The sequence below is a fragment of the Miniopterus schreibersii genome, assembly GCF_964146895.1.
Source record: "Miniopterus schreibersii genome assembly, chromosome: 13".
NCBI lineage: Eukaryota > Metazoa > Chordata > Mammalia > Chiroptera > Miniopteridae > Miniopterus > Miniopterus schreibersii.
This window is the reverse complement of record NC_138113.1, coordinates 38,540,262-38,565,466: the sequence shown is the minus strand read 5'-3', so window position 1 is coordinate 38,565,466 and position 25,205 is coordinate 38,540,262. Positions and strand designations below refer to the sequence as shown.

General features: G+C 36.2%; 1 protein-coding gene across 2 annotated transcripts; it reads left to right on the top strand.

Moving 5' to 3' along the window:
• The first annotated feature begins 663 nt into the window (after positions 1-663).
• NFU1 (NFU1 iron-sulfur cluster scaffold) lies at positions 664-24,300 on the top strand. 2 transcript variants are annotated; one of them, XM_081156271.1, is made up of 8 exons: positions 664-844; positions 2,930-3,030; positions 7,173-7,308; positions 10,700-10,766; positions 16,970-17,084; positions 20,494-20,554; positions 22,121-22,295; positions 23,694-24,300. In XM_081156271.1, exons 1-8 carry the CDS (start codon positions 780-782, stop codon positions 23,736-23,738), a joined length of 765 nt encoding a protein of 254 aa, XP_081012397.1. In that variant the 5' UTR covers positions 664-779; the 3' UTR covers positions 23,739-24,300. The 2 variants fall into 2 exon arrangements, with proteins under 2 accessions (XP_081012397.1, XP_081012398.1); XM_081156272.1 differs by lacking the exon at positions 7,173-7,308 and having other exon boundaries at positions 766-844; positions 23,694-24,026.
• The last annotated feature ends 905 nt before the right edge of the window (positions 24,301-25,205 follow it).

Sequence of the window (25,205 nt, the reverse complement as noted above, 5' to 3'; positions counted from 1 at the left end):
GCTCCCACACCTTTGATGCACCCAGGCCACCCTTTGGGAACTGCTGCCCTAGAGAAAGCCAATAAATCTGGACGGTTCTGGAAGAATACCGAACAGGCTTTTGTACTTTGCTCTAGAAACTAGTCACTACTCAAGCTTACACAGCAAAGGGCTGCCCCGCTCTAGGTGAGCCCCTATGTGTGCTGGTCCGAGATGACCAAGTCAAGCCGCGCCTCACAGATGGGTGGGACACAGGTCCACACGCGCCCCGTGAGAAAAGGGCAGGCAGCTCGCTGGCCTCGTGGAGGGCGAGAACCTTCAGAGGCGCCGCTCCAGGGGGTCTTTTGGTAACTGAGCTGGACCTGGAGGCAAGCAGGATCCTACTGATGGCGATGCGGCAGGTTTAAGGTTCGAGAGCACTATTCTAACCGCAGGACCAGTCGATGCAAGAGCAGGACCCAGCGAGTAAGACAAGCGTGGAAGCCCCGCACAGGCGTGCAGAGTCCCGCGTGCTTTACTGTGGGATTTATCTTTTCCTCCCTTGTCCAGGCTTATGCAGTAGGTAGGCGGTGGCTGCAAACAAGCCGGGCGCGAGCCTGCCCCGCTCAGCCGCAGCAGCGCCGCCTACAACCGGTAGAGGGCGCTCTCCACGGTACCTGTCCCGCTTCCAGCCGGGCTGCGCCTGCGCCCGGGCTGCGCCTGCGCCCGCGCCCGCACCTGCTCCCGTGCCAGCGCATGCGTAGGCTTCCGCGGTTGGGCGTAGGGCGAGGTCCGTCCCACGCCTGCGCACTCGGACTAAGATGGCGGCTGCGGCGGCCCGCCTGGGCTGGGGAGCTGCGGCCGGTGCCGCAGGGTTACGCAGGCGGTAGGTGACAAATCCCGAGCTCTGTGTAGGGACGCCTCTGGACGTAACCTGCAGAGCGGAAACCTCCCTGCCCGCTCCCTCAAACCGGGTAGTGAAAGGTGCCTCTGGCCGAGCCTTTGGGTTCGCCCCCGTAGCCGCAGTGGGGGGTGATCCCTGGAGGTGGGCGTCTGTCGTTGAGGCAGCCCCGCGCCTCGTTCGGGTGGACTCTGCCCTGCCTGGCCGCGGGCGCTGAGACGCTGTATCCGAGGCCCTGCGGTGGGAGGTTCGCAGAGACTGGAGTGGAGAGACCCAACGCAAGAGCTGTTTTTAAATCGTGCGGCCCCTCTAGCCCTTCACGTGCATTCCCTCCTCTGCCTTTTAGACACAGAATCAGAAGGTCATAAAATGGGAGAGAATGCCTCTCTCATTTCTTCTTTTCCCCAGGGAGACCCAGACAGGGGACGTGACCTGTCTGAGGTCACACAGCATCTAAGTGACGGGACTGTGATGAGAATCCAGACCCCCGATCTCCTCCCCACCCCTTAAACCCGCTGCGCCCCCTTGTTTCCCCGCTTCCGGGCGCCCTGCCAGGGATACCCGCCCACCCGGGTTAGGGGAAGGGCGCCGAGGATTTAAGTAGGTGGTCTACCCCAGTTTCGCTTCTGGAACAAAAGGGGAAAAGGGCCCCAATTGTAGTTGATCTCGTTTTAGGGAGTTTTAGTGCTAATGATGCTCTTGAAGTTTAAATGCATCTCTTTAAAAAGGAATGAAGTTTGTCCAAGGATTTTTTGGTTAGTCACCCATCGTCCTCTCAAGTTTGACTCATGTCTATCACATAATAATAGTGGTAGCTGACATTTATTGAACACTAACTACATGGCCTAGCAGCAGTGTTTTAAGCACTTTACGTGGATTATTTCGATCCATCTTTATGAGATAGCTGTGAATATTAACTTCATTTTAGAGATGAAGAACTGAGGCCATTGCGCTAGCTGCTCCAGGGACATAGAAATGATGACAGTCCCGCCCCTTAATGAGTTTGCAGGTGAAAATAATCAGATGTTTAAAAAAAAAGAGTGATAATAAATATGTTTAAAATTCCTTGGTGATTCATGTGAAATGAAAATTGTAATATTTTAAAGTAAACTAGATTTCAAAAGAATTTGCATTAAATCTCTAAAATTTTCGTTACTACAGTCTCCTTTTATTTCCAGCAATACTAGTTTTTCCCTTTTCGCCTTGTTTTTAATTTGTCAGAGGCATGCGAAAATAGCCAAACACTTCCTCTATCATAATGGAATAACCAAAGTTACAATAATAATATGCTTCCAAATAAGAAGCATATATAGATTGTTGGCTTCTTTAGCAGTTTGGAGGAGAAAAGTATACTTTCTAGTAGACTTTTTGAAGTGTTGAAATACCTTTCAAGCCATATAGAATAGGCTATGCCTTTCCAGGGAAATGTTGTAGAAACAGAAAAGGAGGGAGACTTTTCACTATATTTTTATTTTGTTTATTTTTATTTTAAAATAATTTTTTTTCCTAATCCTCACCCAAGGATGTTTTTTCCATTGTTTTTCAGAGAGAGTGGAAGAGAGAGAAACATCGATGTGAGAGAGACACATTGATTGGTTACCTCCTCCACTCACCCAAATCAAACCTGGGACCCTGGTCCCAAGTTCTGACCACTGAGCCAAACCGGCCAGGGCTTCTTCTTTTAAATTTGGAACCATGTGATTTTTTTTATCTAGTTTAGTTTTAAAAATGTTTAAAAAGAAGGGAAAAACAGTTTGTAGTTCTTTGCCTCCTTCATGCATAACTAAGAGTCTGGGACTCCAGGTTATGAATTGCTAGTGTAGATACATTTCTGTTTCTTACAGATATTGCACTATTCTGTGTGTATTCAGTTATCAAGGATGTAAATTTCCCCTTGAGCTCTTGTTTTTAAATTGTAGCTATTCCTTGCCTGAAGAAGTGAAAATAATGTGGATAGAAAATGAAAATTTAGTTTTATTAATATTTTCATTATGGTTTTTTATGCATGAGAAGTAGAAACTGAGCTTAAAAGATTCTTAAAATGTCATTTTTATTTGTTTTTAAATGTAGGTTCTATGACATGATGAATCCATACACCATTAAGAAACAGCCTCTGCATCAGTTTGTACAAAGACCACTTATACCACTATCTGCAACCTTATGTAACACAGGTAAAATTCACTTCTTTTAGGGCAAATTGTGTTTCAGAAGCTAATGAAACTGCTTGAACGAAATTTTGTTGGGTCATAAAAGATGACAATTTGTAAATTCTTTTTTCAGGTGCCGCCTATAAAAGAACATAGCATTTTTTCCTTTCATAACATCACACTTTGCTGTAATTATTTGCTTACACATATCATTGATATTTAATTTCAAGAATCCTGAGCACAATGTCTAATAGGTCTATGAAGTTTCAGTATCTTGCATAACCTATTCTCTGAAACATAAGAGTTGCTTAATAAGTGATTTCTGAAATGAAAATATGGTAAAAAGAAGTTACAAATGAGTTTGTGTTTCAAAGAATCATGTATTTTAAGCCATTACCCTCCTTATTTTTATAAGAATACCTCTAAAATCAGTAAATTTCTAGCTTTCATCCACACCATGGAACATAGTATTTTGAATGTAATTTTTCCTTTTTTTGTCAAAATGGGTCACTATGGTTTTTGACAATCTGGTTGATGTTACATGCTTTTATTTTCTTTACTATTGGAAACAGGTATGAGGATAGGATTTGAAAGTTACTTGAATATGACCACTGTTGTGTTATAGTGGGAGGAACTGTTGTGTGGTTAGGGAACCTTGGGAGGAAAGGGTGTATGTCTGTGTGTAAATACCTATCTATATGTACTTATGGAGCTATAAGAGTTTAGATTCAGCTCCTGGCCTACCTCCATTTCAGCTCCATTTCCATTACTACCTTGAACACTTCCTGTGGCCATACTCTGGAAGTTGACTGACTGGCTAATGGCGTGAGTTGGATTAGGGTTGAGACCTTATCTATCCTGTGTACTGGGGCAAGAACAGGAGTACCTTGCCTATCTTCTTGAATCACAGAATAATTTAGCTATAAATATTGAGTACCTCAGCATGTTAAGCTACTTTAATTGGACTTTACATTTTTGTGGGACTGAATTATGTGGTCACATAGACTTTTCAAATTGGAAAGCTGCTGATTTCAGTCTTCGATACTGACTTTAAGCACCATTAATCTGTAGTTTTGGAGGAATTTATGCCTACCTATTTACCTATTAATACCAAGCATTATAGGAAAAATTATTTTCGATCAGTCTTTCTATCCTGGTGTAACCCTATGACACTTTCAGGGGCATCTTTCTGGATGATGGATCTGGGAGTCATTTTTTAAATACGTGATTAAACCCAATTTAGAAAATAATTGGAATGATTTTGTTAATACCTAGTCAAATCACTTTTATGAAATAGCTTTGTTTATTGTCAAAAGAAAATTTATGTACTGATGTCATATATTGTTTTCTACTTCAGTTTATGCCTCTTAAATATTTTTTTACAATTACAGTTCTTACCTTAAGTATTTCTAAAAAATTTTCTTTCTGTATATATAGTTTTACACAAATGGGTTGAGTAGAATAAAGCCAGATTTAATTCTTCAAATACTGAAGGAGTGCCTAATGTGTGTGGAACTTTTGGTTACCAATAAATTATTTAAAAAGGTTGCAAGAAATGATTGGTCAGAACCAGGGCTAAAAGAACTTTGTTGTCTATATTTACAGAAAGCCCTTTCTTTTTTTTTTTTTCTTTTAAATATGCTTTTATTGATTTCAGAGAGAGAGGAAGGGAGAGGGAGAGACAGAAAATCAATGATGAGAGTCATTGATTGGCTCCCTCCTGCACACTCCCTGCTGGGGATTGAGCCTGCAACCCAGGCATGTGCCCTGACCAGAATCGAACCCTAACCTCTTGGTTCATGGGTTGACGCTCAACCACTGAGCCGTGCCGACTGAGCGGAAAGCCCTTTCTTTAATGCTCCATCTGAAAAATTGTTTCCTTGTAACAGATTTTCAGAGGCATTTATTGATTAGTGATATAAGTATTTTAAACCAAACAGTTAGACATTGAGGTTATATAAAATTTTTTTCTTCTTAAGGATTTGCCTGGTCACCAAGTCACCAACTGATATCTTATAGGACAATGACTTAAATAAGCAAAATGTTGGGATTTTAGTTTCAATTTCTATTTCACCAAGGAAATGACAACATCAATTAGCTGAACCTGTATGGCAAGGTGCAAGAACAGTTTTCAGCTGTCAAGTTAGATCCTTTTCTTGTAAGAAAAGCACTTCCATAACAACCATATGTTTTGCTAGATTTAACCTCTAATTTAAAATAAAACTGTTGCTCTGATATTTTCCTATCTTCTAAGATGTGTGCTATGAGGATTATGACAAGATAGGAAGACTGATTTTAAATATATTTTCCTGTTATGCTTGGCACCAGTAAGTATGGAGTGGCATTATGCACAGTGGTTAAGCAAGTCAGTGCTGGAAAATTGGCAGCATTATCTCTTTAACTAGCTCAGTGACATTGAGCTTTAGTTTCTTCACTTATAAAATAGGATAAAAACAGTGCCTCCTTGGCAGGATGTAAGGATTAAGTGATGTAATTCATGTGGAGTGCTTAGCACCATGCCCAGTACATGTTTATTATTATTATTATTATTATTATTATTTATTTATTAATTAATTTATTTTGATTTCAGAGAGAGGAAGGGAGAGGGAGAGATAGAAACATCAATGATGAGAGGGAGTCTCATTGATCGGCTGCCTCCTGCACGCCCCCTACTGGGGACCGAGCCTGCAACCCCGGCATGTGCCCTGACCAGGAATTGAACCATGATCTCCTGGATCATAGGTCAATTCTCAACCCCTGAGGCACGCCAGCTGGTCTATTATTATTATTTTTTTAAATTTAATTTAGAGAGAGAGAGGAAGAGGAGACAGAAACATCGACTCACTATTCCACTTTTTCATGCACTTACTGGTTGGATTTTTATTGATTTTTGTATGTGCCATGACCAGGGATCAAACCCACAACCTTGGCATATTGGGACAATGCTCCAACCAACTGAGATACCTGGCCAGGGCCCAGAACATGTTAATGACTCAATGAATTAACTTATTTTAGTAAGATGAGAATTGGTGTTTTTTGGTCAGAAGGTTTATTTTCATAATAAATAATAAAGGCCTGTTTAGTAGTTTTAAAACTATTAAAACCCTAGTACTATCTATCCTTCTGTCTTACAAACTATTATTATATTGACAAGGCAGGAAATTAAACATTCTGTTCTTTCTTTAGTGCGTTAATTAATTCATTCTCAATCTAATCATGGCCTTAGAAAAAAGAAAGAAAAGAACCTGTAAAGATAAGTTTTAAATATTCCAGAAAGTAAGTCACATAGATTCCCACTTACATGATAATTTTTGGTGTCACTAACTCTATACCAGTGGGCAGTTACTTAACTCTTTGTAATTTAACAAGTTATTTATCTCTAAGCGTCAGTTTCTTCATTTGTAAAATGGGAATAATAGTACCTTCTTCATAGGTTGTTAAAAGCTTAAATACATTTAAAGCACTTGACCTGCCCTGGCCCGTGTGGCTCATTTGGTTGGGCATAGTCCCATGCACTGAAAGGTTGCCAGTTCATTCCCTGTCAGGGCATGTGCCTAGGCTGTAGACTGGATCCCTGGTAAGGGGCGTGCAGAAGGCAGCTGATCAGTGTTTCTCTCTCTCTCTCCCCCTCTCCCTTCCTCTCTCTCTCAAAATCAATAAAAATATTTAAAAAAAACCAAAAAGCACTCGACCCTGTCCTTGGCATGTAAATAATAAGCACACAATAAATATTAGTTGTTATTATAAATATATTTGTGTTTAAAAGGATGGTAGCACTTTGGAAAGAAGACAATGTAACATTTTACTCTATAATATCATAGTGTTGATGATTTATGATTATGATAGCCCTTGATATTAAGTCACCAAATAGAATGCATATATGATTCTTGAATTACAATATACCTTCCTACTTAAGTGTAGAATATTACTAGAATCTATTGAGTAACAAAACTATCTAATCAAAATTAATATAAAGTTCAATGGATTTATCCTATATTGATACATTGCTTTCTTGTCTTTAAAAATTCTTTTATTTTGTCAGTTTGGGGCAACAAAGTCGTATTTTCTTTTTACTAATTTTTCTTCTTTTGGGTCTCTGAAAATGATAGTCCATAAATTGTTAACTACTATTTCTAGAATAACATTCTTCTTTGTTTCTCTTTTAGTGAGACACATGTTTATTCAAACACAAGATACCCCAAATCCCAACAGTTTAAAGTTTATCCCAGGAAAACCAGTTCTTGAGACAAGGACCATGGATTTTCCCACACCAGCTACAGCATTTCGTTCCCCTCTGGCTAGGTATATTACAGTTTTCCACTTGCTTTTACCAAGAAACATAAATAACTGACTTTAGGGTTAAGGCAGCTTTATTTAGTTATTGCATTTTTATGTGCACTGCATTTTTTTTCCAGAGAATACTTTCTCTTCAGGTAAGGGATAGAGAAAACTAAGAGTTGATACTAGGAAACCTCCTGAAAAGTGATGTATTTGAGAGATCTATATCATGACTACATAACAATTTATATTTTTACTTAAGAAAAATCATCCATAAAAGTGATAATATGGTAAATTTCCATTCTAAATCTTTAAAACTGTTTTTTGTTTTTTTAAAAATATCTTTATTGATGTCAGAGAGAGGGAGAGAGAGCGATAGAAACATCAGTGATGAGAGAGTCATTGATTGGCTGCCTCCTGCACACCCCCCACTGGGGATTGAGCCCTTGCAACCCAGGCTTGTGTCCTGACTGGGAATTGAACTGTGATCTCCTGGATCCTAGGTTGATGCTCAACCGATGAGCCATGCCGGCTGAGCTAAAACTGGGTTTAATAAGCAATGAAAACTTACTCATTTAATTCTTAAGGATAGCTGAATTTCTAGATGTTTCAAAATAGAGTCATTTCTAAAATATTCCACTCATAACTATAAATGATAATAGTTATCAGATATGGAATGATTTTTTTTAAAACAAAACTACTCTGTTGAGCCTGGACCAGTATGGTTCAGTAGGTTGGAGCTTCTCCCATGCACCAAAAAGTGACAGGTTCGATTCCCGGTCAGGGCACATAGCCAGATTGCAGGTTTGATCCTGGGGAGGCAACCAATTGATGTTTCTTTCTCACATTGATGTTTCTCTCTCTCTCTGCCTTCCTTCTGAAATCAATTTAAAAAAAACAAAACAGCTACTCAGTTGAGACAGTTTTTAAATTCACTAGAGACAGGTTAAATATATGTTAGACAAAGCATAAACAATAACATTATTGAAATGAAACACTTTATAGCTGATAGCTAAAGAAATTATAGTAAGAAATATTAGCCCTAATATTTGGCTCAGTGGTTAGAGTGTTGGCCTGCAGACTGAGTTTGATTCTGGCCAATGGCACATACCTCAGTTGCAGGCTTGATTCCCAGCCCTGGTTGGGGCACATGCGGGAGGCAGCCAGTTGATATCTCTCTCTCACATCGATGTTTTTCTCTCTCCCTCCCTTCCACTCTCTGAAAAGCAATGGAAAAAATATCCTCAAGTGAGGATTAAAAAAAGGAAAAGAAATAGAGTCAGTATTAATAGAAATTTTTAGTAATCTGTGCCTGATACTGATTGCCCATGATATTTGGAAAATAAAACTTAAATAATTTTCAATATATACACTCTTTTTATATGTCTCATTTAGGGGTGTCAGAAAGATGCATATCTCAGAATGGTTTTTAAAATTTATATTAATCAAAATGCACATTTCTTTGACCTAAAAATGCACTTGTCAGAATATACCTTAGAGCATTTGTTTTTCACACTTTTTGATACAAGCCACAATAAGAAATGCTTTATATTCTGACCTAGTGCACACACCACATACACACATATACCCATATATATGTGTATTATACACACACATATATACGGATATATATGTGTGTATGTGTATGAAACGTGTTCGATGGGACAGTTTTCACCCTTACAATGTGCAATCCATTCTTATATTTTGTTTCTTGTTCGTTTTATTTTGTCCTTTTCTGTTTTGTTTTATTAGATAAAATTTTGGTCACTACATAATCTATTTCACAACTTGCTGGTGGGTTTGAAAAACACTACCTTAGAGAACACCAGCATATATACATAAGGCGTGTGCAAGGAGATTCATTGTAGCCTTGTTGGTAATGGTAACAAGTTAGAAACAACCCAAATATTCATCAGTAGGAAGAGTTACATAAACATTGTTCATCCATAGTCTGTAGATATTAAAAAGGATGAGGAGGACCCATATTAACTGTCATAGAATGGCCTCTAAGACATACTGTTAAGTGAAGAAAGCAAGTTTCAGAACAGTAAGTACAGTATGATTATTATGTGTATAAAAACAAAAAGCACAAAACATATGCTCCACAAAGACCAGCACATGAATCTTTATAGCAGATTCCAGATCTCTTTTTTTTTTTTTAATTTTTTTTTTTTTATATATCTTTATTGATTTCAGAGAGAGGAAAGGAGAAGGAGAGAGAGATAGAAACATCAATGATGAGAGAGTCATTGATCAAGCCCACAATGGGGCATGTGCCCTGACTGGGAATCGAACCCCGATCGCCTGGATCCTAGGTCGATGCTCAACCACTGAACCATGCCTGGCCAGGCCAGATCTCATTTTTTAAAAGAAAAAAACTTGAGCTGCAGAGGATTAAGTGCAGTGTTCAAGATTATATAGGTGGTTTACAGCAGGGCCAAGACTTAACCTTGGCAGGACTAGAATTTAGGCTTCCAAGTATTATTATCTGTAATAGCCTCCCCCCCAAAAAATCTGGGAATGTCCATCAACTGGAGAGTGACTAAACAAATTGTAAATGCCCATATAACATAATACTACTCGACAATAAATCAGAATAAACTATTAGTACACACAGAAACAAGGATCACTCTCAAAAGCATTATGGTAAAGGAAAGAAGCCAAACACAAAAGACTATATGGTTTCATTTATATGAAATTCTAGAAAAGGCAAAGCAGTAGTGACATAAAGATCAATAATTATGCCCAGACGGCGTGGCTCAGTGCTTGAGCATAGACCTATGATCCAGGAGATCAAGGTTTGCTTCCCAGTCAGGGTACATGGCCTGGTTGCTCAGTCCCCAGTAGGGGGCGCTGCAGGAGGCAGCCAATCAGTGACTCTCATCATTGATGTTTCTCTCTCTCTCTCTCCCCTTCCTCTCTGAAATCAGTAAAAATATACATATATATATATATTTTAAAAAGATCAATACTTACCAGGATGACAGATGTACTAACTAACCTTATTGTGGAAATCATTTCACAGTATATTTGTGTAGCAAGTCATCATGTTGTACCCCTTCAACTTACACAGTGTTTTATGTCAATTATATCTCAACAAAGCCGGAAACATTTTTAAAGCAAAAATAAAAATAAATAAAAAATCATTGCCATAAAGAAAAAGCTAGCAGAGTGTGGAGGTAAAGCAAGAGGGCTGAATTTAGAGGGAAATGAGGGATCTTCTGTAGTAAAAATGCTCTGTATTTTTACTGTGGGGTTGCTCAGTTGTAGGGAGGAGGATAATACACGGTTGGCTGTGATTTGAAACTGAGGTTGGATATATGGAAGTACTTTTATTTTTCTCTGTACTTTTGTTTATGTGTAAACTTTTCATGATTAAACATTTTATTATCTTTTTTTTTTTTTTTCCCCACAGGCAGTTATTTAGGATTGAAGGAGTGAAAAGTGTCTTCTTTGGACCAGATTTTATCACTGTCACAAAGGTAAACAAGCATAGGATGATGTGAAAGGAAATGCAAAGCACTTTCAGTTTTTCTGAGTCAAATGCCCCTCTCGAATTTCCATTCTTAATGTATTTTATACATAATGTTATTAAAAAGTCTCAAATTATGTTTACTTCTCACATTTCTTAAGTTAATTATTTTAATAGAATTCCAGATCTCTCATTTTTTAAGAGAAAAAAACTTGAGCTTCTGAGGATTAAATGCAGTGTTCAAGATTATATAGGTAGCCTACAGCAGGGCCAAGACAACATTGGCAGGACTAGAATTTAGGCTTCCAAGTATTATTTTTACTAATTTTTAGTTTAAATTGATAGAATAATAAGAGAAGCAAATAAGTAATCACACAATATATATATTTGACCAACAGAATGATTGAATATATATATCTGCTTTCAAAGTAGGCACATCATGGCATCTGACCCATTCTACCATCCTGCAATAACACTTCAGAGCTTCACACATAGAGCAGTGGACTGTGTAAGTTCTTCAGCACTTGGTCAACCTGTAAATGTCAAAAAAAGGCAAGCTAAATATGCTAACCATTGCAATAGCTAAGGTGGTATCTACTAAAAAAGGCTGTTTCATTTTTAAGTCTACTAGATTAATGAGAAATGAACTATTTAAATTTGAACTATGTATCCTTTTAAATCTGTTAATTGGTATGCATGCACTGTACTTAATCACTTGTCTAATTTCACATCAAAATAAAAAGTATTCATTCAACTCCTCTTAAGCAATTTGAAAGGATTACTCTGAGTTCTTAATGTACTGAAAAAGTGGACATACTGGGTTAGTAACATGTTACATCTAGTGCAGTATTCTGATGTAGCTATTTCTCAGAAAGCCCTTTCTTTTAAAAAAAAAAAAAAAGTATATTGATTTCAGAGAGAGAGAGGGAAACATCAATGATGAGAGATAGTCATTGACTTGCTGCCTCCTGCACGCCCCCTCACTGGGAGTGGAGCCCAAAATCCTGGCATGTGCCCTGACTGGGAATCAAACTGCTATCTCTTCGACCATAGGTCGATGTTCAACCGCTAAGCCACACGAGCCCGGCAGAAAGCCCTTTCTTTACCATATTTGTGAAAATGTCACTTCCCTCAGGAGCTCATTGCCCTGTTTATTTTCTTCATTGCACTTATCTTAATTGTATTTTTTATTTTTATTCCCTGTCTTTCCTGCACTAGAATATAAATTCTGTGAAGATAAAGGTGGTCCATCTTGTTAAGATTTTCTAGAACAATGCCTGGCATATAGTATGCACTCATAAATTTTTGTAGAAGGAAACAATGTTGTAAAATTTTCTAAATTGAATTTTCAGCCTTCAAGTAGCTTCCCACAAATGTAGAATCATGGCGAGCAAGTCTGTGTTAACTGATCCCTAGTCTTTATCAGTTTAGAGACATCTGGCCTCACCAAGTTTTCTTTCTTGGGTATTTTCTGAGGGAGAAAAAAGGACCAGCATTTATTTAATATCTCTAACATGTTTGATATGGCACGAGTGCTTTACATACATTATCTGGTTGAATTCTTACTAGTTATTCTTGTCTTTATTTTACAAAATGGAAATTATGCATTTATTTTAAGACATTTTTATTTAGTTCTTTTACATACAGCCTATGCTATTAAGTATTTTTAGATGAAAATATGTGATTATATCTTACAGGGTGTTTGTTTTTTTTCTTGATTTGATTTTGGTAAGTCATCTTTTATTTCTCTTTCTCTTCATAATTTAGTTACCCTTTTTGAAATTTCAGCTTCACTATTTTTTGCTTAAAGAAATGACATAGCTAATAAATAATATTCCAAATAAGGGCACACACTGATGTTAAATAGGTATAATAGCAGATTTCATTTGTTTTCTTTCAGTTAACCTTCCTCATCATGGACTATTCCATTTACCTGATATCTTCAGTGATTGCCTTCTGATCTGTAATTGATAATTCAGAGGCTTCTTTATGTATCATTTATGTGTTTTTTTTCTAAATGTGTAAGTGTATTTTCAGTTTATATGTTGCCTTTTTTCCTCATTCAAACTTTACGAAATTTTTGTTACCAAAATTTCCTTACTCAGTAGAGCCCACTGTTTACTGAAGATCTGAGGTAGCTTTCTGATCCTTCTTCCAAATAATTCATTAAAACATTACCTCGAACTAGTTCCCATTCCCAGTCACTAAGGCATCACACTAGTTTTGCTCTGGTATCCCTAGCAGTGCCCATTTAGCTCCTCTTCTGTGTACTGCCTCTAAATTGGTTCTAATGCATTGCAAAAATTGTTCTTAGGCATGTAGCCTCAAGTGTAGAAACCTTAGCCAACAGTTTCCTGAGAGTCTAAATAGACTGCATCTTATAGTTTTTTCTTCTACAGAGCTCTCCTTTTCTTTTAAAAAATTTCTTTTAAATCCTCATTTTTTGGGGGTGTCCCAAAAAATGTATACATGCACTTTGAATAATTATAAAGGCAGTGTTTATTAAAATACATTTTATTTTCAGAATTATCAGCTGTTAAAGTGCATATACATTTTTCGGGACACCCTGTATATGTATTTTTTAATTGATTTAGAGAGAGAGAAACATGAGTGTCCCAGAGAAATATTAATTGGTTGCCTCTCATACACACCTGAACTGGGGATCGAACCTGCAACCTAGTTATGTACCCTGACTGGGAATTGAACCTGTAACCTTTTTGGTGTATGCGATGATGCTCAACCAACTGAGCCACCTGGCTGGGCTAAAGAGCTCTCCTTTAAAAAACTAAAACAATATATCCTGCCTTTCTTCTTTTAGATGTTAGTACTATTTAGGTATTTAAGAATTATACCTTTTTTTTTTTTTTTTTGCAAGGCTGGGCTTCCTTTTTTTTTTTTAACGGAATCAACCACTTGGTCAGATTTTGGGGTGAAATAGTTGTTGATTCTTTCTTATCGATTCTTTCTTATTGCTCTTGTTGACAGTTTACAAGCTCTCTAGCACAGTAGCCATAGATAAAACATGTTACATGTTTTGGCTCTACAGTTTTGTCACTGGGTTTCTTCAATGCTCTTTAAGTAATATATGTAAATTGAATTTTTTAATAGTTGTCATATTCTATGTATTTGATTAAGCAGTTATATCCTGTTCTATTTAAAAGAATGGGAAATTTCTTCATCCTCTTTATTGATTTTTAGATTTTATTTCTTAGAGTGAGAGGAGGAAGAGGGGGGAGAGAGAGAAACATCAGTTTGTTTCACTTATTCATGCATTCATTCTTTGATTCTTTTTTTAAATTCAGCCTTTTAAAAATCTTTGTTTTTAAATTTTTTGTTTATTGATTTTTGGAGAGAGGAAGAGGGAGAAAGACATTGATTTGTTCCACTTATTTATGCATTCATTGGTTGATTCTTTTTAAGTTTCTTTATCTTTATTGTTGAAAATATTACAGATGTCCCCTTTTTACCCCCATTAACCCCCTCTACCCCACATCCACCCCACCCCCAGACCTTCCCCAGACCAGTGTCTATGTCCATGGGTTATGCTTATAAACATATAAGTTCTTTGATTAATCTCTCCCTGCCCAGTCCCCCCTCCCCACCTTCCCCCTGAGATCCCTCAGTCTGTTCCATGCTTCTATGTCTCTGGATCCATTTTCTTCATCCCTTTATTTTGTTTATTACATTCCACATATAAGTGAGATCATGTGGTACTTGTCTTTCTCTGACTGGCCTATTTCACTTAACATAATACTTTCTAGTTCCCTCCATGCTGTCCCAAAGGATAAAAGATCCTTCTTTTTTACAGCTGCATGGTATTCCATGGTGTAAATGTGCCACGGCTTTTTTATCCACTCATCTACTGATGGGCACTTGGGCTGTTTCCAGATCTTAGCTATTGTAAATTGCGCTGCTATGAACATAGGGATGCATAAGTTCTTTGTGATTGATGTTTTGGGTTTATTAGGATATATTCCTAGAAGTGGGATCATTGGATCAAATGGCAGGTCAATTTTTAATCTTTTGAGGAAACTCCATACTGCTTTCCATAGTGGCTGCACCAGTCTGCATTCCCACCAGCAATGTACTAGGGTTCCCTTTTCTCCACACCCTCACCAGCACTTGTAGTTCGTTGATTTGTTGATGGTAGCCATTCTGACAGTTGTGAAGTGATACCTCATTGTGGTTTTTATCTGCATCTCTCTGATGATTAGTGACGTTGTGCTTTTTTTCATATGTCTCTTAGCCATCTGTATGTCCTCTTTGGAGAAGTGTATATTTAGGTCCTTTGCCCATTTTTTAATTGGATTGTTTGTCTTCATTTTGTTAAGTTGTATGAGTTCCTTATATATTTTGGATATTAACCCTTTATCAGATGTGTCACTGGCAAATATGTTCTCCCATACAGTGGGCTCCCTTTTCATTTTGCTGATGGGTTCTTTGGCTATGCAGAAGCTTTTTATTTTTAATGCAGTCCCATTTGTTCATTTTCTCCTATGTTTCTCTTGCCCTAGGAGATGTATCAGCAAACATATTGCTATGAGAGATGTCTGAGGTTTTGCTCTCTATGTTTTCCTCTAGGATTTTTATGGTTTCATGTCTTACATTTAAGTCTTTTATCTATTTTGAAGTTACTTTTGTGTATGGTGTAAGTTGGTGGTCTAGTTTCATTTTTTTGCATATACCTGTCCAATTTTCCCGACACCATTTATTGAAGAGACTGTCTTTACTCCATTGCATGTTCTTGCCTCCTTTGTCAAGTATTAATTGTCCATAATGGCGTGAGTCAATTTCTGGGTTCTCTGTTCTGTTCCACTGATCTATGTGTCTGTTCTTGTGCCAATAACAGGCTGTTTTGATTACAGTGACTTTGTAGTATAACTTGATATTGGTATTGTGATCCCTCCAACTTTGTTCTTCTTTCTCAAGATTGCCATGGCTATTCGGGGTGTTTGTTCATTCCATATAAATTTTCGAAGCGTTTGTTCTGGATCTGTGAAATATGCTGTTGGTATTTTAATAGGGATTGCATTAAACTTATAGTTTGCTTTAGGTAGTATGGACATTTTAATGATCTTAATTCTTCCAATCCATGAACATGGCGTGTTTTTCCATTTGTTTATATCTTACTCTATTTCTTTCTTCAGTGTCTTGTAATTTTCTGAGTACAGGTCTCTTACCTGTATTCCTGGGTATCTTATATTTTTAGTTGCAATGATAAATGCGATTTTTTTTTTAGTTTCTCTTTCTGAGAGTTCATTATTGGTGTATAAAAATGCCATTGATTTCTGGGTGTTAATTTTGTATCCTGCTGCCTTGCTGAATTCATTTATTAAATCTAGCAGTTTCTTGGTGGAGTCTTTAGGGTTTTCTATGTACAATATCATGTCATCTGCAAATAATGACAGTTTTGTTTCCTCCTTTCCAATATGGATGCGTTTTATGTTTTTCTTCTTTTTGTCTGATTGCTGTGGCTAGGACTTCCAGTACTATTTGAATAAGAGTGGTGAAAGTGGACACCCCTGTCTTGTTCCTATTCTTAGGGGAAATGGTTTTAGTTTTTGCCCATTGAGTATGATGTTGGCTGTAGGTTTGTCATCTTTGTTGAGGTATGATTTCTCTATTCCCACTTTGCTGAGAGTTTTTATCAAAAATGGGTGTTGGATTTTATCGAATGCTTTTTCTGCATCTATTGTTATGATCATGTGATGTTTGTCTTTCAGTTTGTTTATGTGATGTATCACGTTTATTGATTTGCGAATATTGTACCAGCCTTGCATCCCTGGAATAAATCCCACTTGGTCATGGTGTATGATCTTTTTAATATTTTGCTGGATTTAATTTGCTAATATTTTGTTGAGGATTTTAGCGTCTATGTTCATCAAGGATATTGGCCTGTAATTCTTTCTTTGTAGTGTCTTTATCTGGTTTTGGAATTAGGCTAATGCTGGCCTCGTAAAAAGTGTTCCTTCCTCTTGGATTTTTTGAAATAGTTTGAGGAGGGTAGATATTAATTCTTCTTTGAATGTTTGGTAAAACTCTCCTGTGAAGCCCTGACCGGGAATCGAACCCTGATCTCCTTGATCCTAGGTCGATGCTCAACCGCTGAGCCATGCCCAGCCGGGCAAAAAATATTCTTAAAAGATATAAAGTACTGTTTTATATTTGTGCCCTTGGGTGGAAATTTTAGCATTTTCCTTCAAATATTTACAGGAAAGTGAAGAGTTAGACTGGAATTTACTGAAACCAGATATTTATGCAGCAATCATGGATTTCTTTGCAGCTGGCTTACCCTTAGTTACTGAGGAAACATCTTCAGGAGAAGCAGGTAATGTGTTGGGTAATTAATATTTGTCCTTTTAAAAAAAGCTTTTCTATTTCACATTTGTTTTGATTACATTTGTTTTAATTTCAGAAGTCATGGGAATACAGATTTTTATCATTGTACTATATTTATCTCTGGGACCAATTCTGAGGAAATGAAACTTCATATATGCTAGTTTTGCCCATCATTTTTGAAAATTTGTAAATAAATTGCATCTGTTATACAAAACTAAATTTTTCAATTATAAAAATTTTCAAACATACAGAAAATAGTATAAAGCTCACCAATTAGCCCTCCTCTCAGATTTAACAAATGTTAATTTTGGCTATAATTGCTTTAGGTCTATTTTCAAATAAAATATTAAAGACATAACCAAAGCCCTACAACCCCCATCCCTTTTCCCTTTCTACTTCCAGAGATGTATGTAAACTCAATTTTACTATTATTATTATATTTAAAATTTTATTTTATTGTTGAGAGTATTACAGATGTCCCCCATTTTTCCCTCTTTTCTCCCCTCCACCCATCTCCCACCCCACCCCACCCCACCCCAGGCCTTCACCTACCTATTGTCTGTGTCCATAGGTTATTCATTTCAACATTTACTACAAATACAAATCTTTGCAGTGAATATATAACATTGGTTTTTGTTTTTAACCTTTAAGTAACTTGCGTTATATGCAACCTTCCTTTTTTCACTGAGCAAAATATTTTGAAATACATTCATTTTGAAAAGCAATGTAGTTTTGTTTTATTTAGTTTAAGTGCTGGATATTCATTATATGAATAAACTACAGTTAATTATTTTGTTCCTTTACTTATGTTCAAGTGAATTGTTTGTGCTAATTTCTATTACAAATATTGCAGTGGGCATCTATGTACAGTCTCTATGCATATGTGGAGAGTTTCTTTAGCATATATTTCAAAAGTAGAATTGCTGTATTGTAAATTGTGCTAATTTATATGCAAATTAGCAGTGTATAAGAATTTTGACTTTCTTATGTCTTTCTTATCATTTAGTGTCTTTTACATTTTTTTAACCAATATGTTAAGTGTAGAATGATACCTTGTTTTAATTGCATTTCCTTGGTATTATAACACTGAACCTGAAGGTTTTCATATGTTTATTGGTCATTATTTTCCTTGTCAATATATTTCCTGTTCATAATCTTTGCCCATTTTTTAAAAATTGAGTTATATGCCTTTTTTGTATCAATTTTATCAGATTTTTAAGTTTTCTGAGTGTCAGTTTTTTGTTAGGTTTTTCATAGCAGATAACTTCTCCCTAACCATGCCTTATCTTTTCACTATGTTTAGGATAGCTTTTGTCATTCAGAAATGTCTTTTTAAATATGAAATGTTTCATGAATTTGTGTGTCATCTTTGCTCATGGGCCATGCTAATCTCTGTATCATTCCAGTTTTAGTTTTTGTGTTGCCAAAGCAAGCAGTTTTTCTTTTTAATGTAGTCACATGTATTCATCGTTTTCTTTGTGGTTTGTGGTTTTTGTGCTTTGTTGTAAATAACTTATTTTGTGTAAAGCATTTGGAAGAGGAACTGTACATGGAGCTCAAGTATTATATTTATTGTTGATGAAGTTTTTCCCTTTTCCATTATAAAGATATTGTTATGTGCGTGTGTGTATACACATACATTCATACCTACACACACACAAACATTTGTATAATGACCTTTAGATGGTATTGTTGCATTTCTAGGTATATACTCTAAATGAGTTTTACAAATGTACACAAGATAGCACATGGAAACATGCTCTTTGAAATGTTTAAAAAATATATCAGCAGTTAAAAGAAATGAACTAGAGTGGGAGATATCAATGTAAAAAGATATAAAAGAAAATATTAAGTGATAAAAGAAAAGTGAAGGGTATATTTACTTACTTTTTTTTTTTAATATATCTTTATTGATTTCAGAAAGAGGAAGGGAGAGGGGGAAAGAGAGAGAGAGGGAGAGAAACATCAGTGATGAGAGCGTTGCCATTGACTGGCTGCCTTCTGCACACTTTCTACTGGGCATCGAGCCCAAAACCCCAGCATGTGCCCTGACCGGGAATTGAACTTCGATCTTCTGGATCCTAGGTCGATGCTCAACCGCTGACCTATGTCCGGCTGGGCTACTTACACACTCTTACATATGTACCATTTATGCATGGCACAGTTCATGAAACAGTTATTTGTGTTCTTGATGGATATATACATAAAATTGATATAACATTTTGAGAGCCATGTGACTATGCCTACCAAATTAAAAAATACACAAGACTGTTGACCCAAATATCCTACCACTGGGAATTTATTTTGCAGATATATTTACAAAAGTATACTGATAAATACTTTACACAAACATGTATGCTGCAGGATTGTTAGAAATAGCAGTGAATTGGAAACAACTGAAATAATCAAGAAACTAGCTAAATGAAGACAAATGGGAAGACCTTTAAGGTATTAAATCGAGAAAGTCAAGGTATAGAACAGTGTGTATTGTGTGATCTCATCTGTGTAAATGTACATATGGAAATGGAAATGTACTAGAAGGTTATGCACTAAACTCATGATAGTGGTTGCCTATGGAAGTGACAACAGGGAATGGAACTTAGGTTTGCTGATGTAAGAAAATTTTAGCTTTATTACATTTTATTTTTTTAAAGATTCAAAGTTAATATAATTTAATATTGATAATTGTTACTTATGTTGTTGCTAGAACTCTAGTGTCTCTTATAGTGTGATTTGAATTGTCTGCACTTTTAGTTTTCTTGAAGGTAAACAAATTTCTCAAAAAAATTTAAAACCCATAAAATGGCGTTGGTGAAAATCAGTATATAACCTTACAAAGTAAAAGAAAAACAAAACTGAAACAAAATTTAAAAATAACTTTTTGCTCAGATTTATAGAACATTTTGGAAATTTCCATAAGGCTTACATCTATATTTAGTATGATCATCATTTTGAAAACCACGAAATTAAGAAATTGAAAATATAACTTAACTTACAAACTAGTTGTGCCTTTTCATCTCAAAGATTCCATCAAAATCCAGACAACCTCTTTTTCTGTTATGTTTCAATCCTTGAGAATTAGGAAAGTTTGCAGATTTATTGACCAAAAAATTGAAACCCTGCTATCATTAGTAGATTAAGTTATTTTAGTATATTCACCTTTGTCACCAGATATCAAATTGATCAGTGTTCCTTAATTTTTCTTTAGAGAACTGAAGGAATGATCTTTCCATTTCCCAAAAATCACTTTATCACCATACCGAGTTACCAGTTCTATGCTTTTACTTTTTTAATGAGACATTAAAATTAAGTTAATATTGTCCTGTTTTAATAGTACTTGTATTTGCATGGATATGAAATTTCTACTGTTGATATGCTTTATTTGTAATTGTTTCTAGGATCTGAAGAAGATGATGAAGTTGTGGCAATGATTAAAGAATTGTTAGATACTAGAATACGGTATGTGCTTATCCTTCTACTTGAGATCATATATACTGCAGAATCAATTTTCATTATATCAATTTGCTTTTGGTTGCCTGTGAGCTTATAGTAGAGTTTTAAAAGAAGTATAAGTTAATGTAAACCACTGTAGGTAGCCATAACAGTTGAATTTAAAGCCTGTATATTGTCTATATTCACTCCAAATTTTAAAACAATCTATCTAAACATAGTCAGTAAAGGACTTTATCTTTTACAGTCACCATTAAGTTTGACATTCATACAATACCAAATTTCTTAGAAAAAAATGATTTAACAGTGTTTGGGAAGATTGCGAGGGAAGGATTACCTATATTTTAGGCTATTGTTCATAAAGAGTAAATTTAAATAAGTGGAGAACTTCAGGCTTCTACTTTTTGCTTATAGCAGACCAGTGGTCTTGGTGAGAAGTCCCAGAAAAGCTAGGTAAAATACAATAAATAAAAAAATTGTGTGTGAAGGCATTAAATAGCTACCAAAGCAATCAAGATCCTGTAGGGAAGGAAAGCACATTGAGGCTTCCCTTGGGGCATTTGCTTATTTTTGGTGTGAGGCTAGAATATGAGAAGCTGGCCAGGGGCATTTGCTAAGAAGCAGAAAAGCCATTTAGCTTTTTGCAAATGGTTTGTTAAAAGAGAGGGGAGAGGGAAGGGGAGAGAAGAAAGAAGAGAGAAGAGAAACATCGATGTGAAAGAAACATCGATATGAGAGAAACATTGATTGGTTGCCTCCTGTATGCGCCCCTACTGGTGATTGAACCAGCAACCTAGGTATGTGCTGTGATCAGGAATGAAACCCCAAACCTTTTAGTGTATGGGATGATGCTCCAACCAACTGAGCCACCCAGCCAGGGTTATGCATATTATTGACCCAGCAATTCCACTCGACAATATGGATGAATCTCACAAAGAACAAAATAAGCCAGTTGCAAAAGAGTAAATACTATATGTTTCCTAAATGGAATTTATATTTAAAAATTTTTAAGTTTAAAAAAAAGGCAAAACTAATCAATGGTGATAAAAATTAGGAAATGGTTACCTTTGGTTGGGAGGAGTGATTAGAAAGAAGAATGAATAAGAGGGCTTCTGAGAGGCTAGTGTTCTGTTTCTTGGTCTGAGACAAGTGTATGTTCACTTTGTAAAAATTAATTGAATCGATTGTACATGATTTCTGCATTAATTTTACATTTCAATGAAAAGTTTACCTGAAAAAAAAAAAGCCAGCATGTGTCAATTTCTCTGTATTCACCCAAAAGAAATTAATGAGTATATCTTAGGTAGTTACTATAATTATTAGGAAACTTAAAATCTTAAAAAAGATGATTAATAAGTAAGATTAAAATATAGTAAGTAGAGCATATATTTGTATGAATGAATTTGACAAAATTAAAATTACAAATGAGACTAGCCACATTTATTGTTCTCTATTGTAAGAGTAGCTCTAACTTTGTGAATTTTACCAATATAAAATCTAAGCTCTGAGTATTAACGTTTTTTTGATGGAAATTTCTATTCTCTTAAATATATCACAAATATACTGTGACCACAGGCCAACTGTGCAGGAAGATGGAGGAGATGTAATCTATAAGGGGTTTGAAGATGGCATCGTACGGCTGAAACTCCAAGGTTCTTGTACCAGCTGCCCTAGTTCAATCATTACTCTGAAAAATGGAATTCAGAACATGCTGCAGTTTTATATTCCAGAAGTAGAAGGTGTAGAACAGGTATGCCAATATTATGTGATGGTTTAGATTTAATATTAAAATAAACATTTGCGAAGAAAAGAAATTCATGATCTGACATTTTCTTCAAGGGCTAGATCTTAGTGTTGCAATTTTTGTTAGACTTGACAACTGTTTTAGAATTAATTTTAGTGTTATGAATACCTACCTAGTGCCTGGCATTTTTACAAATATTACTTCATTTACTCTTCTAATAGCACAGTGTATTAAGATTCATTTCCATTTTGTGCACAGGAAATTGAGACTCACGGGGCATACTGCTGCTCAGCAGTTGAGCATAGACCTAGGATCCAGGAGATTGTGGTTCAATTCCCTGTCAGGGCACATGCCCAGGTTGCGGGCTCCAACCCCAGTAGGGGGCATGCAGGAGGCAGCTGATCAATGACTCTCTCATCATTGATGTTTCTATCTCTTTCCCTCTTTCTTCCACTCTCTGAAATCAATAAAGATATATTAAAAAAAAAAAACCTCTTGAGAGAATTGTTTTCCATTAATTGTCTCAGAATAGAACCCGATTAGTTTAGATTTTTTTAAAAAACTTACTTTGTTCCATTTCCTTCCGTATGCCTTTTAAAAAATTACATTTGTTGACACTGGTGGATTGACAAAGGACATTTTTATTTACTTGTCCAGGGTGGAGTGATTGGCAAGATTATAAACTTGAATTGACATTTAATTGTAGTAGGTGTGGTGAAGAGAAAAAAAATTCTTAGGTTTATGTAACTCTTTTCCTTACCAAAGGAATTGTTCTTTATTATTTGAGTAATATATTAACTCATGAAAAGATTTTAATCATTTCATTTTTTCTTCAAGTGTTCATTACTAGTTTTATTAACTTATTAGAAATGAAAGCCGTAACATTTTTCTAAGGTTTAAAATGAATTTTATCTGAGTAAGATCAAATGGTTGCCAATATATTTTGTTTCCTTATTTTTTTTAGGGATTCATTTTTCTTTTTTAAGTTTTTTATTTATTGATTTTGAGAGAAAGGGAGGGAGAGAGAGAAAGGGAAAGAGAGAAGAAAAAAAGCATCGTTTTGTTGTTCTGCTTGCTTATGCATTCATTGGTTGATTTTCGCATGTGCCCTGACCATGGATCGAACCTGAAACCTTGGTATATCGGGACAACACTCCAACCAATTGAACTACCCAGCCAGGCCTCTGGATTCATTTGTTAATATTCAGTTGGCTTTTATGTTGTTAGGATACCAGTTTACGATGCAAACCTTGGGCTTTGAAGCTGATAATAGATTTATTTTTTATTGACATGCATTGTTATAGAGTAGGGTATTTCAGGTAAGCAAGTAATGTTAAAACAGGAAAATAGCAATTTCTAATTATTTTCTTAATTATTAAATTCTCTTTGTTTTTTTGGTTCTAGGTTATGGAAGATGAATCAAATGAAAAAGAGGCAAACTCACCTTAAAATAAATTGAGTTTTCTTTGGACCCAGCAATCGGACTTGTTGATACTATATACCAAGCTTTTATTATTAATGGCTTAGGAACTTGCAGATTAATAAAATATTACCCTGAGAATGATATATAAATATTGCATGTTTACTTTACCTCATATGAGTTATTTATAACATCCTGAATCATCTTCTGTACACATGGATTTTTATCCAGGGTTATTTTAATTTTTGTTAGTCATTTCTCATGATTAATTCTTTGCATAACGTTTGAAACAGTTTAAAATACATTTTACCTCACCCTAGCCGGTTTTGCTCAGTGGTTAGAGCATCGTACTGTGCACTGAAAGGTCGCCAGTTCGATTCCTGGTCAGGGCACACGCCTAGGTTGCAGGTTTGGTCCCCGGTCAGGGTGGCAGCTGATAGATGTTTCTCTCTCCCTCCCTCTCTTTCTCTCTCTCCCCCTCCCTTCCTCTCCGTTCTCTAAAATCAATAAAAATATATTTTTAAAAATATCAGGCTAGTAGTTCCCAGTGTAGTAGCATATAATTTCTCCCTAAGAGACCAACCCCCCGCCAAAAAAAAACCCATAATGCTGAATACTGATTAAAAAGCAAAACAAAACCAGGTTCCAGAATGTAGAAAAAATTTCCATTAATTATAAGACATTGCAGGCTGAATTGCTCAGGCTTTATCCCATGAAGCAGAATCCCTCTGAAATGAAGATGAGAAGCTGCTTTGGTCCTACTGGCTTCTATAGTCTGTGCCATGCCAGAAATTTGGATAGTTATCTTTCTACCATAGCGGTACTGCCTTTTTAGAGAGCCCAGATCGCAAATTATCCTTCTCTCTCATTTTTCTATAGTAATTCAGAGACAGCAGTTCATAAACAATGTCAGGAAAAGAAAGATGGGTACATTGCATCTCTGGAATTCTGGTCCCCAAAACTACAGAGATTAAAATAGGGATGGAAACAAGAACTCCAGCAGTTATGAATGCCAAGAATTGAAGTTTTTATTTTTGTCCTTTGATTCACAGAACCAGATAGTGAGGTTGGAGAATTTGCTTTCTGAGCTATTATAGATGGATTCAGCTTAGACTCTGGGAATTGCTTTGAAAGCTAGGAATTGACTCGCGCAGTCATGGTGGCTAGCAAGTCCAAAATCTGCAAGGTGGGATATCAGGCGGCAGACACAGGGAAGAACTGATGTTGCTGTCCAAATCCAGTTCTGCTGGTGAATAATTCTGCTCTGGAGAGGTGAGTCTTTTGCTCAAGTCAGACCTTTAAATGATTGTATTAGGCCTACCCATATTATGGAGCGCAAGGTACTTTACTCAAAGTCACCAATTTAAATGTTAATCTCATCCAAAAGCACCCTTACAGACACATCCAGAATGTGTAACTAATATCTGGACACTGTGGCTAAGCCAAATTGACATATAAAACTAAGCATCACAGTGAATAAAGTTTGCTTTCATGGC

Bases quoted from the DNA above. Each gene is read 5' to 3' on its own strand.
- NFU1 (XM_081156271.1), top strand. From the start codon at position 780: ATGGCGGCTGCGGCGGCCCGCCTGGGCTGGGGAGCTGCGGCCGGTGCC. The intron at 845-2,929 runs GTAGGTGACAAA...TTTTAAATGTAG, and splicing joins GCCGCAGGGTTACGCAGGCG to GTTCTATGACATGATGAATC. The intron at 17,085-20,493 runs GTAATGTGTTGG...AATTGTTTCTAG, and splicing joins AACATCTTCAGGAGAAGCAG to GATCTGAAGAAGATGATGAA.